The sequence below is a fragment of the Eretmochelys imbricata genome, chromosome 17 (assembly GCF_965152235.1).
Source record: "Eretmochelys imbricata isolate rEreImb1 chromosome 17, rEreImb1.hap1, whole genome shotgun sequence".
In the NCBI taxonomy this organism is placed as follows: Eukaryota; Metazoa; Chordata; order Testudines; family Cheloniidae; genus Eretmochelys; species Eretmochelys imbricata.
The window spans coordinates 11721818-11735516 of NC_135588.1; the positions used below are offsets into that span (position 1 = coordinate 11721818).

The 13699-nt window shown below is 44.4% G+C and overlaps 1 protein-coding gene across 1 annotated transcript; it reads left to right on the top strand.

Moving 5' to 3' along the window:
- Positions 1-712: 712 nt before the first annotated feature.
- PIMREG (PICALM interacting mitotic regulator) lies at positions 713-13699 on the top strand. The gene is made up of 5 exons (XM_077836545.1): positions 713-773; positions 5044-5380; positions 7400-7755; positions 8619-8714; positions 11931-13699. The coding sequence occupies exons 2-5, from the start codon at positions 5093-5095 to the stop codon at positions 12094-12096; spliced, it is 906 nt and encodes a 301-aa protein (XP_077692671.1). The 5' UTR covers positions 713-773; positions 5044-5092; the 3' UTR covers positions 12097-13699.

The window sequence follows — 13699 nt, forward strand, 5'->3', positions numbered from 1 at the left end:
GTGCACAAGGGATCAGTAGTGGCTAGTGCCATTTGAAAAAGACAGATGCCATTCCCCACTCCGTGAAAGCAGGCAATAGGCCACCCTGCTATAGAATCATAGAATATCAGGGTTGGAAGGGACCTCAGGAGGTCATCTAGTCCAACCCCCTGCTCAAAGCAGGACCGAATACAATCTGCCAAATAAATTGGTTAGTCTCTAAGGTGCCACAAGTCCTCCTTTTCTTCAAGGAACCAACGTTCCTCTTGTCTCTTACTAAGGTCCAGCACGAGGGGGCCACACCAACAGCCTGGAGGGGAAACCTGGGCACAGGGGTGGGATTTCTTACACTCACACACACGTTTTCCTGTGTCTTTTTACTTGCAAGGCTTGGCCCTTGTATTAAGCAGTGAGTGGGGAGGAGGCTTACAAGGCGTGGCATGATCATTGCACAAAACAGTCCCCTCTTGGGCTCTTCTAATCGCAGTGCTTGCAAACCCAAACCCACCCGGACGGGCTCCAGGCCGGGTAGCGCTTGCAGACAGGGCTGCAGGGCCGCATCCCAGCCGCCCTCCCCGGCGGCGCGCTGCTCCCGCCCCAGCCGATCGCGTGGGGCGTACGGGCTCCCTCCTCTTCGGGGGGCAGGCCAGCGGTGGGGGTGGCTTTTTCCCCCATTGCACGGGAGCGAGCCAATCCTGGAGGAGGACGGAGACCGCGCGCAATTTAAACCCAAGGGCGATAGAAGAGGCGCTGGGCAGCTGCTGGTGCGAGCGGGGCCGGGCTGGGAGCGGTGGGTGAGTCTGCTGCAGCGGGGGCAGCCTTGGGTGGGCAGCGGCTCGGGGGGGGGCTGCTTGGGGACCGCCGGGGGGCGAGGGGGAGGAAGCTGAAGCGGCTACAGTGTTGCAAGCCCGGGGCCTTCCAGGAACAAAGGCAGGGCCGGGCTGGGCACGAGCAGGCGCCTCACCCGTGGTCTTCCGCGGCAACGCTTCACGCCCAGGGAGAGGTGGGGGGCATGGGCCCCACACATGCCCCCTGGGCCCCAGCCATGTCATCAGCCTCTGCAGCGTGCCCTGCCTGCCGCAGATTTGCTGGTGGGCTGCTTGCTCCCTCTCTGCCCCTTCCTCCTGCCCTTAGAATCATAGGATCTCAGGGTTGGGAAGGGACCACAGGAGGTCATCTAGTCCAACCCCCTGCTCAAAAGCAGGGCCAATCCCCAATTTTTGGCCCTGATCCCTAAATGGCCCCCTGGAGGATTGAACTCACAATCCTGGGTTTAGCAGGCCAATGCTCAAACCACTGAGCTATCCCTCCCTTGTCAGCATCCCCATCCCTTTGCTTTCCCCCTGGCCCGCCCCACTGCCACCGTCCCTGCTAACAGGTAGAACAATGCATTTGCTGACCACTGCTCCTGTGGAGTGGGTAGAGACCTGGCCTGGGGCTCAGGAGAGCTGGGTTCCAGAACAATGTGGGGGGGTGGGTGCTGAGAACCATTGACCTAAACTGTAAACTCTGTGTATGATAGAAACCACTTCAAGCCAGGGGGTGCGGGAGCACCCCTAGTTCTAGCACCTATGCTGGGTTCTGTTCCTGCATCTGGATGACTGTGGGTGATGTCCCGCTCTGTGCCTCAGTTTCCCTATCTATAAAATGTGGAATAATGATACAGACCTACCTTTTATCTGTAGATATCAAAGTACTCTATAAAAGCGAGGAAGCTGTGGTGTAATCTGTGAGTTGATTACAGATTACTTGTCCTGTCTGCTTTTGATCCTCTGTTGCGAGCTCTTCCAGATTTTGTGTGTCTGTTCAGGGTCTAGAACAAATTGAGAGAGAGTTTATGAAGGTCCTGTAGAACCTCAGAGTTTAAAAATGCCTCAGGCATGGAGGTTGTTCTTAACTCCGAAATGTTTGTAACTCTGAACAAAACGTTATTGTTGTTCTTTCAAAGGTTTACAACTGAACATTGACTTAATGCAGCTTTGAAAGTTTACTGTGCGGAAGAAAAATGCTGCTTTTAACCATCTTAATTTAAAAGAAACAAGCATAGAAACAGTTTCCTTACCTTGTCAAATCTTTTTTTTAAACTTTCCGTTAATTTTTTAGTAGTTTGTCTAACGCAGTACTGTACTACATTTCCTGCTTTTTGTTTTTGTTTGGTCTCTGCTGCTGCCTGATTGCATACTTCCAGTTTCAAGTGAGGTGTATGGTTGACCAGTCAGTTTGTAACTCTGGTGTTTGTAAGTCTCAGGCTCTGCTGTAAATGGTGTAATGTAACATGGGTTAACCAGAGGCAGAGCATGCCAGACTAACCTGATTTCCTTCTTTGAGAAAATAGCTGACTTTTTTGTAAGGAAAGTGCAATAGATATAATACACTTGGACTTCAGTAAAGCATTTGACACAGTACCACATGAGAACTAATTAGTTAAATTAGGTACTATTGGGGATTAGTACAAAAATTGTGAGGTGGATAAGGAACTGGGTAAAAGGGAGAAAGCTATAGGTTTTGGAGAAAGGTGAATTGGATTGGAGAGAGGTTAGTCATGGAGTTCCTCAAGGATGGGTTTTTGGGACCAGGGATTCAGCCAGCCATTTGCAGGAGTCAGGAACGGATTCTCTCCTTCCCCCGCCTCATTGCCCCACATAATGCATTATGGAGGTGTGGGTTTTGATCTCCTTCGTCTGAAGCCTCAGAGATGGCCACAGCTGGAGATAGGACATTGGACAAGGCTCTGAGGTGACACTGAGCATTCTCTCTCTCAGGCGCTTGGCTGCCTGGTTCTTGCTTGCATGCTCAGGGTCTAACTGATCACCAGATGTGGGGCCAGCAAGGAATTCTCCCCAGGTCAGAGTGGCAGTGACATCAGGATGTTTTATTTTTTTGCCTTCCCCTGCATCATGTGGGTGCGGGTCAGTTGCCAAGATTATCTGGGAATATCTCATTTAATCATTTCCCTAGGTCCCTGTGGCATAAATCTAGTCTCCTGTAGGTTGTCATATTTTGGTCTAATTTCAGTTGTTGGGTTTAATGGGCGGGTGCTGGTGGCCTGTGATACATGGGAGAGCAGAGTAGATAATCTGCGGGTCCCTTTTGGCCTAAAACTGTGACAGTGGGCCTCTAAGATTTTTTTTTTTTTCTTTTTTGACACTATTGTAACATAAACAGTAAATAACTGAAATTATGGAGAGACTGAACTTGTGTGAGTGCAGAGGAAGAAGCTGTGGGGTTATTTGTTGCCCACATCCAGTGGTGATCATATAGGGTAAGAGAACCCCAGTCAGAGATGTGCATTTGCACCACTTATATTCACTACTCTTCTGGTGTTTGTTGCAAGACACTCAGTGAACAATAACAGAAGGATTGATACACAGGGCCACAGCTGTATTAGACAGCTGTCATAAATATAAAGGGAAGGGTAAACCCCTTTAAAATCCCTCCTGGCCAGAGGAAAAATCCTCTCACCTGTAAAGGGTTAAGAAGCTAAAGGTAACCTCGCTGGCACCTACCAAAATGACCAATGAGGAGACAAGATACTTTCAAAAGCTGGGAGGAGGGAGAAAAACAAAGGGTCTGTGTCTGTCTGTATGCTGCTTTTGCCGGGGACGGAACAGGAATGGAGTCTTAGAACTTTTAGTAAGTAATCTAGCTAGGTATATGTTAGATTATGATTTCTTTAAATGGTTGAGAAAAGAGCTGTGCTGAATAGAATGACTATTCCTGTCTGTGTGTCTTTTTTGTAACTTAAGATTTTGCCTAGAGGGATTCTCTATGTTTTGAATCTAATTACCCTGTAAGGTATCTACCATCCTGATTTTACAGAGGTGATTCCTTTACTTCTATTAAAAGTCGTCTTGTAAGAAAACTGAATGTTTTTTCATTGTTTAAGATCCAAGGGTTTGGGTCTGTGGTCACCTATGCAAATCGGTGAGGATTTTTACTAAACTTTCCCCAGGAAGTGGGGTGCAAGGGTTGGGAGAATTTTGGGGGGAAAGACGTGTCCAAACTACGTTTCCCAGTAAACCCAGATAAAGTTTGGTGGTGGCAGTGGAAATCCAAGGGTAAAATAATTTTGTACCTTGGGGAAGTTTTAACCTTAGCTGGTAAAAGTACGCTTAGGAGGTTTTCATGCAGGTCCTCACATCTGTACCCTAGAGTTCAGAGTGGAGAAGGATCCTTGACAACAGCACTGGGTACAGAAGTGTGTATCCTGGAAGAGAGTAGGTCATGAACTTAACAGAGGTGTATATAAAGCTACTGTCGGAAAATCGAAGTTAAATTTTATCAAGTGATTTGAAACTGTCTGTTTTTTTTAACACCCAGACACTGCACCTTTTAGAAGCTGATTATACTTTATTAGTAGCAGGTTATAACTGAACTTGCTGCACTCTCCAGCTACTGTGCAAAGACAATAACATGCAATACCCATTGGGACAATGACTCTTCTATCCCTCTTGAGAATCAGAATATAACAGGAGAGGCCGTTTGATTTGCACTTCATTCATCTTCGCACTCCACTGTGTGAGTGCACACAATAAATTGGTCTATCACCGCTTCTCAGCAAAGATTTAATGGCTTGCTGAAGTGAGGTCTCTAAGTAAGGCACGGGTTATCAAACAGCTTTCTGGAGAGCTGATTGATCGCATGGTGCTGGTACGTCCTCATTCCAATGTGCAAAACTGCATTGAAAGAAGCTAAAAATATTAAATGCTTTTCTGCTATTCCTGTTTCACGTAACCAAGTGCTGCAGTTGATGAGGGCGTGTTAGCTGGAGGGGACGGGGTCCAGAAGACACTGTATGGTCTGTTCCTGTTTACATCTCTTTCCCCCCCCCCCCCCCCAAAAACCATGGGGAGTTACAGAAATGGACACAGTTTCCTGTTAAACCAATCAAGGATGCTCAGCCTGGTACTTTTTGCTGGTCTCATGTTTTGGAGGGGATTTGGGAAATGAGGGTGGGTCCTTTTCAACAACCTGTTGACTGTGCTGTGCAATATGTTTATCCTTTATCATCTGGATTGACTTGTGTTGGGGCTGTGTTCTCATTTGGTGCATTATTTTTCACAGCTTTGTCTGATCCCCTTAGAAGCAAGACTACTCCAAGAAGTGAAGAGTGATGGCATCCGTGTTCCAAAGTGTCGGGGCTACAGTTGGCTGGAGGAGCCACCAGCTACTGGCTGACTTTGAGAATGAGAGCCCAGTGCCTGACAAATTTAGAAAGAAGCCTTCTTCAAGCTCTCTCAATACCCTCCGCATGTCTCTGAGAAAGCGAATGCCCTTAAAGCAAGTAGAGGTAAACCTCAGTGAGAATCCAACTTGGGAAAGTCTGGAAGCGAAAGACAAGCGACAAACCCTCCGGACTATCACAAGAACAGCAAAAAATGCCTTTGGAACAGTGTCCCAGGTAATTACCCTTGTAATGTACTATGGATGGCAATTCAGTTCATAGCCTGGTGTCCTGTTTCAGGACTAATAATACCTAGCTCTTTTTATACAGCACTCTTCAGCCATAGTGCTTTATTGCCGGACATAGTAGCTGTATTTTATAACTAGTAAATGCTTTATAATATCGAGCTTGCTGGTTGCCATAGCAAAAAGGGAAAGTGTCATAAAAAAAAAAAGTCTTGGTCATGTTGTTTTGAGCAAAATCTCCAGCAACTGTAAAACCGCTTTCCCTCTCCCAGACTCTGCATGACGTGGGACATCCATAGAGAAACACTTTACCAGGACTCCTCCATTTACTATTTTTAAACTAATGGATTTGCTGGGCTCTCAAAAGAACATGCTTTATGGAAACCTTGGAGCTCAGGGGTGAGGGAAATGTGGGACTTTAGTTATACTGTATTTGGAGGCAGAGGGAGGAGATGCCGTAGAATATCACCCACTTATATATAGTCTGAATTTGGACTGACTGGTTTCACAAAGACCTACCTTATGGAAACTCCTAAAGCTCAGGGCTGTTAAAAATGTACAGCCTTATTTAGACTGCACATGGAGAAGAGGTCTAATTTTTAAAGCCTGATCTAAAACCGATTAGCCAATTGCTGACCCAAGTCCAAGTGTCTTGTCGTTTTCTGACCCAACCATGAACGTGCACCAGCGTTTTGTCCTTGGAGCTCAGCCTGGCGGGGGGCTTCACGCTCCGTCCGCCTCCTGCCTGTTGGGTCAGCGTGGCAGTGGCTGCATGCCCCTCTCCTGCCGGCTGCCACAGCCTCATTACACTCTGTGCTCAGAGTGAAGGACCCTGCAACTCGTCAGCACCTGGGTCCGCATTACATGGTGCTGAGAGACAGCGGTGGTCAGTGGGAACAGGGCACACAACTACCTATGGGCAGACTTAACCTAGCTCTCTCAGGGTCGTTTTCTGACCTGACTCGGACACATTCCCTTTGGGTTCAGGTCAGGTTTCAGGGCTCTAGTTTGGAGTGGGAAGGGGAAAATATCAAATAGCATCCCTGAAGATCCTGCTTGAATTTAATCCTTTGATCTGTAAAGTCTCAGTTCTTCACCTCCATTTGACCTAGATCAAGAAGACTTCTCCAGCAGCTCTCTTGCAACATACAGTCTTTGTACCCTTTTAAATTCACTGAGGCAAAGAGAAGCCGTGGAAATCCTGGGAATAGCTTTAGAAATAGCAAAACACTAGCCCCCATATGTTAAGCAGATGGCAAGACCTTGGTATTCTTGCTAACTATGAATTGTTTCTATAGTGGCATGCACATAGGGGGAAGAACCTGGAATAAGTGTTTCCTGCTAACTCTAAGCTTATTTTGCAGATGAAATGCCAAGCACTGGCAGCAAGGAGTTTTTGCTTGTGTAAAGGCTGCCAATCAGGCCTGGGCACTTGTCTCCTGGGACCAGCAATATTGGAGTTGTAGCAGTGGGGAGTTTTGCTGAATTTTTCATGCAGCCTATGCTAGGTTGCACAAGCTATTTTAGGAAATGCTGCTAGCCAGGAGCACAACCGGCTTGCTGCTATGACTCATAGTTTGCAAGTAGACTTGAAGCCCAGGGGACAGTCCTGCAGGTTGAGGTATGTTAGCAGGGCAGCAAAGGGAAGCTTGTTTGTGCTGCTTTTCTTTCTCTAAATGAAGGCCTTCAGTTTTAAAGGAATCTTTAACTGGTTCTAAAGGCAGGGGCCTGATCCTGCTCCACATGAAATCAATGAGAACTTTGTCCAGGGCTCCTGTGGGAGCAGGATCAATCCCAAAGACTAATGGGTCAAATGAAGCACGCTGCTCTATTTCAGTGCTATCCGAGGGAAGAGGCTTTAGCAGCAATGAGAGACGTGCATCCACCCTAGCCTAAGCCTGGCTCTAAGAACTGTAGCTGGGGTTGAGAGCGATCGTTCACGTGCTGGGATTTTGTTGGGCTGGCATATTGTAGACAGCAATTCATAATCCCAAATATGTCTGCCTTGCAGAAAATACAGAAGTCCTGCCAAAATCGCACGCAGTCTCTAGTCATCTCTCCAGCTAAAGCCCCTGCAAGGAGAAGTGGCAACATTAGCTCTGCCAAGAAGAGAAGCACTTCACCTCGAACTCCTAGTCGGAAGAATAGGCTGGCCACCATGACCACCCCATTGTCTGGTCCCAGTTGCAGCCCCAGGTCCAGCAAGAGAGCCTCTCTTTCATCCAGATCTGCAAAGAGCTTGGTGGGGAAAGAATGGAGGAGTTTCTCTTACTGGCTTGGAAAAGAAGCTGTCCCTCTCCGGAGATCAAGGAGAGCAGCTGCTCTAAAGAGCCCGTACTCATCACCTATGCTTGCCAGCAGAAAGAGGCAAGCTGCCATCATTTGTAAATTCCTATTGCTGTTTTATTATTGTGACTAGAGTGTCTGGCTACCTGAGACAGCAGCTGAGCACTACTAATCTTTCCCACTGAAACAATGTGCTGTTATTATGGTTAGGAAGGTAATAAAGTTGTTACGTGCCCCTATTTACACAGAGAGAGAGCGCGGCATAAAATTAGGCCATGGAAACTTAATTTTGCATGATGATGGGTCAATGAGCGCTCCTGCACCATCCCCATCCAGTGGGAGGGTGAGGTTAAGTTTATATCCTGTAATTATGCCAGCTCAAGTCTGGCTTGAGTTAAAGAAATGTTAACCTTCTAAACTCTGCATTGATGCTATTTGTCTGATAAATCACTTAGCTATCGATTCATCCTACTCTGCTCTGCTTTTCCCCAAGATTATTTATTTTGTATTGTGGTGGTATCTAGAGTCTTGGCCCAGAACTGGGGCTCCTGTGGCGCTAGGTGCTGTACAAACAGAAATATGGCCCCCTGCCCTGGAGAGTGGACAAAGGGTTGTGGGGAGAAAAAGTATTATTTCATGAAGCCTGGAGATCGTGCCTTGCCCAAGGTATCAGGTGAAGACAGAGTTGGAAGTTCCACGTATGCCTCCTGGATCCCCGTCCAGTGCCTTAGCTATGAGACCATCTTTTCTAGATGCGATGTGAATGGAATTAAGGCTGAACGTTGGGATGGGGAGATAGAACCCTGTGGCTAGAGGCTTAAAAATTAACCGAACCAAGCACTAGGGTATATACTGTAAAGATGCTTCTGAAGTGGTAGGGAGCTGGGCTAGATCACCTATGTAACATTTGAATCCTCTAATTGCATGCTGCTTTCTCCCTTCAGAGAGTTTGACTGCGAGTTAGAATCAGTCTCTATGGGAATTCGCCGCCTGAAGCGTCTTTCTCAGGTGTTTGATGATGTCATTGTGAGAGAGGAGAGGTAAGCAATATTGAGATCGGGGGAGATGTTTGTTTCCCCTCTAATGCTACCTGTATCACCAAAGATTCACCTCTCCAATCCTGAGTCAATGATCACTGCAGCTCATAATCAAGATGAGTGAGAGCAATAGAAACGCCTTAACTGTAATGCAGCCTCTCTGCTTTAAGACTCTGTACAGACATCTGCAGACCAGCTCGCAGCTCCACCGAAGCCTGTAACAAACATTCTCCTTGATTACATGCTGCTTGCTGTAAAAATCAGAATCCTCCTCACCACACTCGGCCTCTGATACTGTATCTTGCGTGGTAACTCCTTGCAGCAGTTCTAGGTGGGTTAATAGCCAAGAATGGGGCCAATAGAGGCTTCTTAGAATCTTATTGTATAGGCACTTGACTTTCATGTCAAAGTTCTTTGAATGTTGCCTGAAAACTTGATTCAGATCCAAGTAACACCTAGGATTAGTTTGGCTTGTGCGTTTGACAAGTGTGTATAGTTATTATCACAATCTTCTCTTCTAGTTGAGGGTCTTCCACACACAATTGTGGGAAAGAAAAATAACTTAAAGTGGCAGGATTACCTGGGAGCAGGTATATTCACTGAAGCTGTTCCTAACTCACTTTGAAATTAACTAGATTTCAGGTTGAAAGGCTTGAGGTGTTGAGGGTCAAATTCGTTTCACAGAGATCATCAAAATGGTAACAAGATAAAGTTATTCTGTAATTATTATTGTCTATCCCCCACATCAAGATTTTTTACTGGGAACCTTTCTTTTGTAAGAGAATTGCTGTGCAAGAATTTTAGTTCCTAATGTGAGAAGCTTTTGAAATGTGGGAGATTGCTGTGTTTTTGTAATAATTACCTCCTTTAGAATCAGCATCTTCAAAGTGCAGTGTGGTAAGAGTTTTCAAATTAAAAAGTTTGATGCCACAGTAATCTCCTAAACCTTCACAAGTTCTGCTTAAAGAACTGTTAGAATTAAGCCTAAATCTTGCAGCTTAATTCTACTTGGATCTGGTTACAAATTCTGCATAATCAGGGGACTATATCTAGACTACAGGGCCCTGTCTTGCAGATAACAAAAGCATCTGAATGTAGCTTAGCACTACAGATCTTCTAGATCAGGGGTTCTCAACCTTTTTCTGTGTCCCGTCCTCCCCCCCCCCCAAAAAAAAAACCCCAAAAAACAACCTCCATGGCCCACCTGTGCCTTAGCTGGTTTTCTGCATATAAAAGCCAGGTCCAGTGTTAGGGGGGTAGCAAGCAGGGCAGGGGGCCCTGCTTGCTAAGTTGCTTTGGCTTCAACCTCGGGTGGTGGGGTTTGGGGCCCTGGCTTTCTGCCCTGGGCCCCAGCAAGTCTAATGCCAGCCATGCTTGGTTGGCCCCCTGAAAGCTGCCTGCAGCCTCCTGGTTGAGAACAACTGTCCCAGATAACTTGCCCCAGAAAAAGGCTTGTGGAATCCCTGCAGAATTCCAACTATTTCTCTCTACCTCAATCGTATTTTTTCATATCGGTCACATTTTCAGCTGATCAGGTGTGGACGTAAGTTGCCAAAATGCTAAAAGAGCCATGTGTCAATTAAATGATCGTAACTCACTCCTAATATTCATTCTTCCATCTGTTAGCGATATGACAGTTTCTCTCATTCGTAACTGAAGATAGTACCAACGAGGTAAAGTTGTTGTTCTTAAGCTTGCTTTGAATGTACTTACTTCACTTGCATGTGGCTGAATGGAGAAAAACTGCTGTTTTCAAGGGAACGAGTACATACAAAACTTTGAGCACCTTTTTTAAAAAAAAAAAAAAAAACTTACTAATTAATGTACAGAACCACAGGCTGCTTTCTCAAAGTCACCAGTGTTGTGCATGCCTCTCTTAACTGCAGTTGTAATGCGGTGCAGCCATGAAACCCAGCTTCAGTTGGTGGATTATAGGTCACAGAGCCCCGTGTGGGTTTGCACTGAAAAAATAGTTTGACTTCTGTGCAAATAGCTGTTTTTCTCACCCCGGACCAGAAAACATCTAATGTTTTGTCACTTCAGTTCTCACTAGTTACTCACTAACAACGTAAAGCATGTCAGAAAAGTGTTCCTATGACTTGCCTAATTATGTGTATGTTTTACCATTCTTAATGTCTAACTGTTAAGACAATGCTGCTTCAGTAGCAGCAGTTGACATCTTTCTCGCCGGTGTTTAAATACCGCAATTGCATATAAGTGGCTCTGGAACAAGCAAGGTTCTCCACTGTAAATTTCTGAACAGTCTGTCTTCAGCATCACTTCTCCGAACCTCCCCATTAACAGATTGGCTATGGGAATTCCTTAAATGCTTAAATTATCTTCACTTCAAGCTGCACTATGACATCTTTAAATATTTACACCGTTGTGTTGAAGACTTTGTATGTGGGATTTTTTTTATTTAATGAGAAAGGGGCAATGAGTTGCTGTAGGTGTTTTAATTAGGAACAAATACGCAAACAAGAACACTCTGGGGAGTGAATGCCCGTAGCATGGCATGGTAGAAAGTGTGGGGACTGTGACTGCTAAATGACAAGTTGATTCAGCATGTTACTTCCCATGGTAATGCATGCTACTTTCACACTAGCAATTCAATTCACTTTACTTCATACTTACACACCTTCACTTGCTGGCTTGAAAATCTTCTCTTTCTGTTGGGAAAAGCCCATTACTTTTATAATTTAATATGTTGGTAAGAGGGTACCATACTTAGCAACTCTAAGAGACTAATTCTACCTTCTGATCTCCAATAGCCATGAGTAGGAGTCTGGAGTTTTTCCTCCAAATAGGCCCTGTTCAGATAAATTTACTTAGACAAAGTCTGTTTTGTTTGTTTAAACTTTCCCTCACCCTTCACAAAACAACCACTGATGTAAAAGCTACGTTAGACACTCCCTCGTTTATATAACATTTGTTAAACATTTAAGCAAAATTAGACCATCCCCATTAATGTTCTTTTTTCCTAATCTATAATGCTGCTTAATCTGTCTGCTGCTATTGCTGACCACACATCGTAGCGGATAAAACATGACTGAAGTGAGAATTTTTTTTTAATGGCCTTCATAAAATCTGCTCAATATACCAGGCACAGTTTCCTGACTTCTGCCCACTTTCCAGCAGCTTGTATATATACTGAACTACCAATTACTTAACCTTGCCATTTACTCTGTTGTATTAATTGCACTCCTTTATTCTCCACAGAGAACAAGTGATATCAAATTATCAGCATCTAATGGCACAAAACTTGCGATCTGTGCATCGGTCTCGGAAACTCTCCCAATCTGCTTTCAGACGGCGTGCAAGGAGGCTCCAGCATGCAGTCAGCACTTGGACGGAGATGGCCTTAAACAGTATTAACAATGTGTGAGCAAATGAAGGATTAACTATCTATGGGAGTTGGAGGGGTGTATTTTCTTTTTGGATTTAAGTCTTTTTGACTGTGCTTTGAATAAGCCATTAACTTTTTAAAATACTACCTTTAAATTCAGCTCGGGTCTTTCCTTCTATGGACTTCTGCTAATGGTGCAGGGATGATATTAAAAAGTATATCACATGAAAACCCCTATGGTATTGCCCAACAATGGAACAGTAAACTGAACTCAGTTAACCAGTACTTACACTAGACGATGCCTGTCTAATTTGAATTGAACTTTAGGGCTAGATTAAATACTACTGAATGATTTTAAGGAAAGACAATAGCATCTGTGTCTGACACCTGATCTGTGAAATTGGAATAATTGCTTCCTATACCTCCCCCAGGAGATGTTGAGGACTTAAATTTCTACAGAGCTTTGAAAACTGAAAAAACACCAAAGCTTATGCTTTTCCAAAGTGCATGAATTTCAGTGGGATTTAGTGGCCTTTGTAGACTTTATGCTGTGCGCCAAAACCATAGTATACAAAGTGGTGTCAGGCTCTGACTTCAGTTACTGTGGGTTGACATCGGAATTCTGTAGTTACTCCAGAGTGACACTGGAATTAAAGAAATTACTGCCAAAGTGAATTAAGATAAATAGAATCAAGGCAACTTTAATTCTGAATGAGCGTGACCACACAGGAATTTAACTAGTCCATGCCTTTGTTTATTCAGATTAGCTTTCCTGAATGTGCCTGTGTAGATAAATCCTAGGTGATTGAAGTCAGAATGTGTGACCCCATACAGTTCACAGGGTTTGACTGACTAATGTAACTATTCCATTTTAACTGTTAGCAGTTAGGGCTTCATTTGTCTTTCATGCTACTGCTATAAGACATCAACAGCTGAGGTAAATATTGCCCTTGGAACATGTACACACAACTGAAGACACTAACAATTAATATACTAAAGTTGGAAGTAACACTTGTTGCTTAACATTATAATTTTGTGCAGTGGCACTAGTTAAGTGTTTCTAATAGCTTTAACATCATTTTTATAGCAAAAGAAGGTCAGGCTCTATAAGAGAGGTAATCTTAGTTTAGCAAAAATATTAATTCTCTAACATTTCAACAAAGCAAAGGAGGTGTGTTTTCCATAAACCTCTAGAACTCAGCACCAATGCTGTTCCTTGACCTATAGCTTTTTTCTAAAGAGAATGCTTTAAAGACCCGCCCCCCCCTTGTTTACTTAATCTGTCAGTGTGCCACTACAAAATATTGACATTTAGAATTTTTAAACTTTGACTGTTTGTGTGAATTCTGTTGCCACTTAGTGATAGATTTCAGATGGCTACAATATTGTCCTGCTTCATTCTCCCTAAAATATTCTATTGGTATGGAAGTCCAACTTTTGTAAGCAATCCTGCACGAATGCTGCCCCATCTATATTTAAATTGAGATTAACTCTTTTTTTGCCTGTTGACAAACCAGACTGTTGAAAAGGTAAAACTTTAACAATGGGGTGGAACCCCTTCCTATTTGGATTTAAAAAGTAGATAAGGTTTATTGTTTTAAACCAGGGGAGGGCTTTTATTTGAAGTTTTACTTGTATGTAC

Excerpts from the sequence above, each read along its gene's own strand:
- PIMREG (XM_077836545.1), top strand. The coding sequence starts at position 5,093 with ATGGCATCCGTGTTCCAAAGTGTCGGGGCTACAGTTGGCTGGAGGAGC. Across the intron at positions 7,756-8,618 it reads ATGCTTGCCAGCAGAAAGAG|AGAGTTTGACTGCGAGTTAG; the intron begins GCAAGCTGCCAT and ends TTCTCCCTTCAG. Across the intron at positions 8,715-11,930 it reads GTCATTGTGAGAGAGGAGAG|AGAACAAGTGATATCAAATT; the intron begins GTAAGCAATATT and ends TATTCTCCACAG.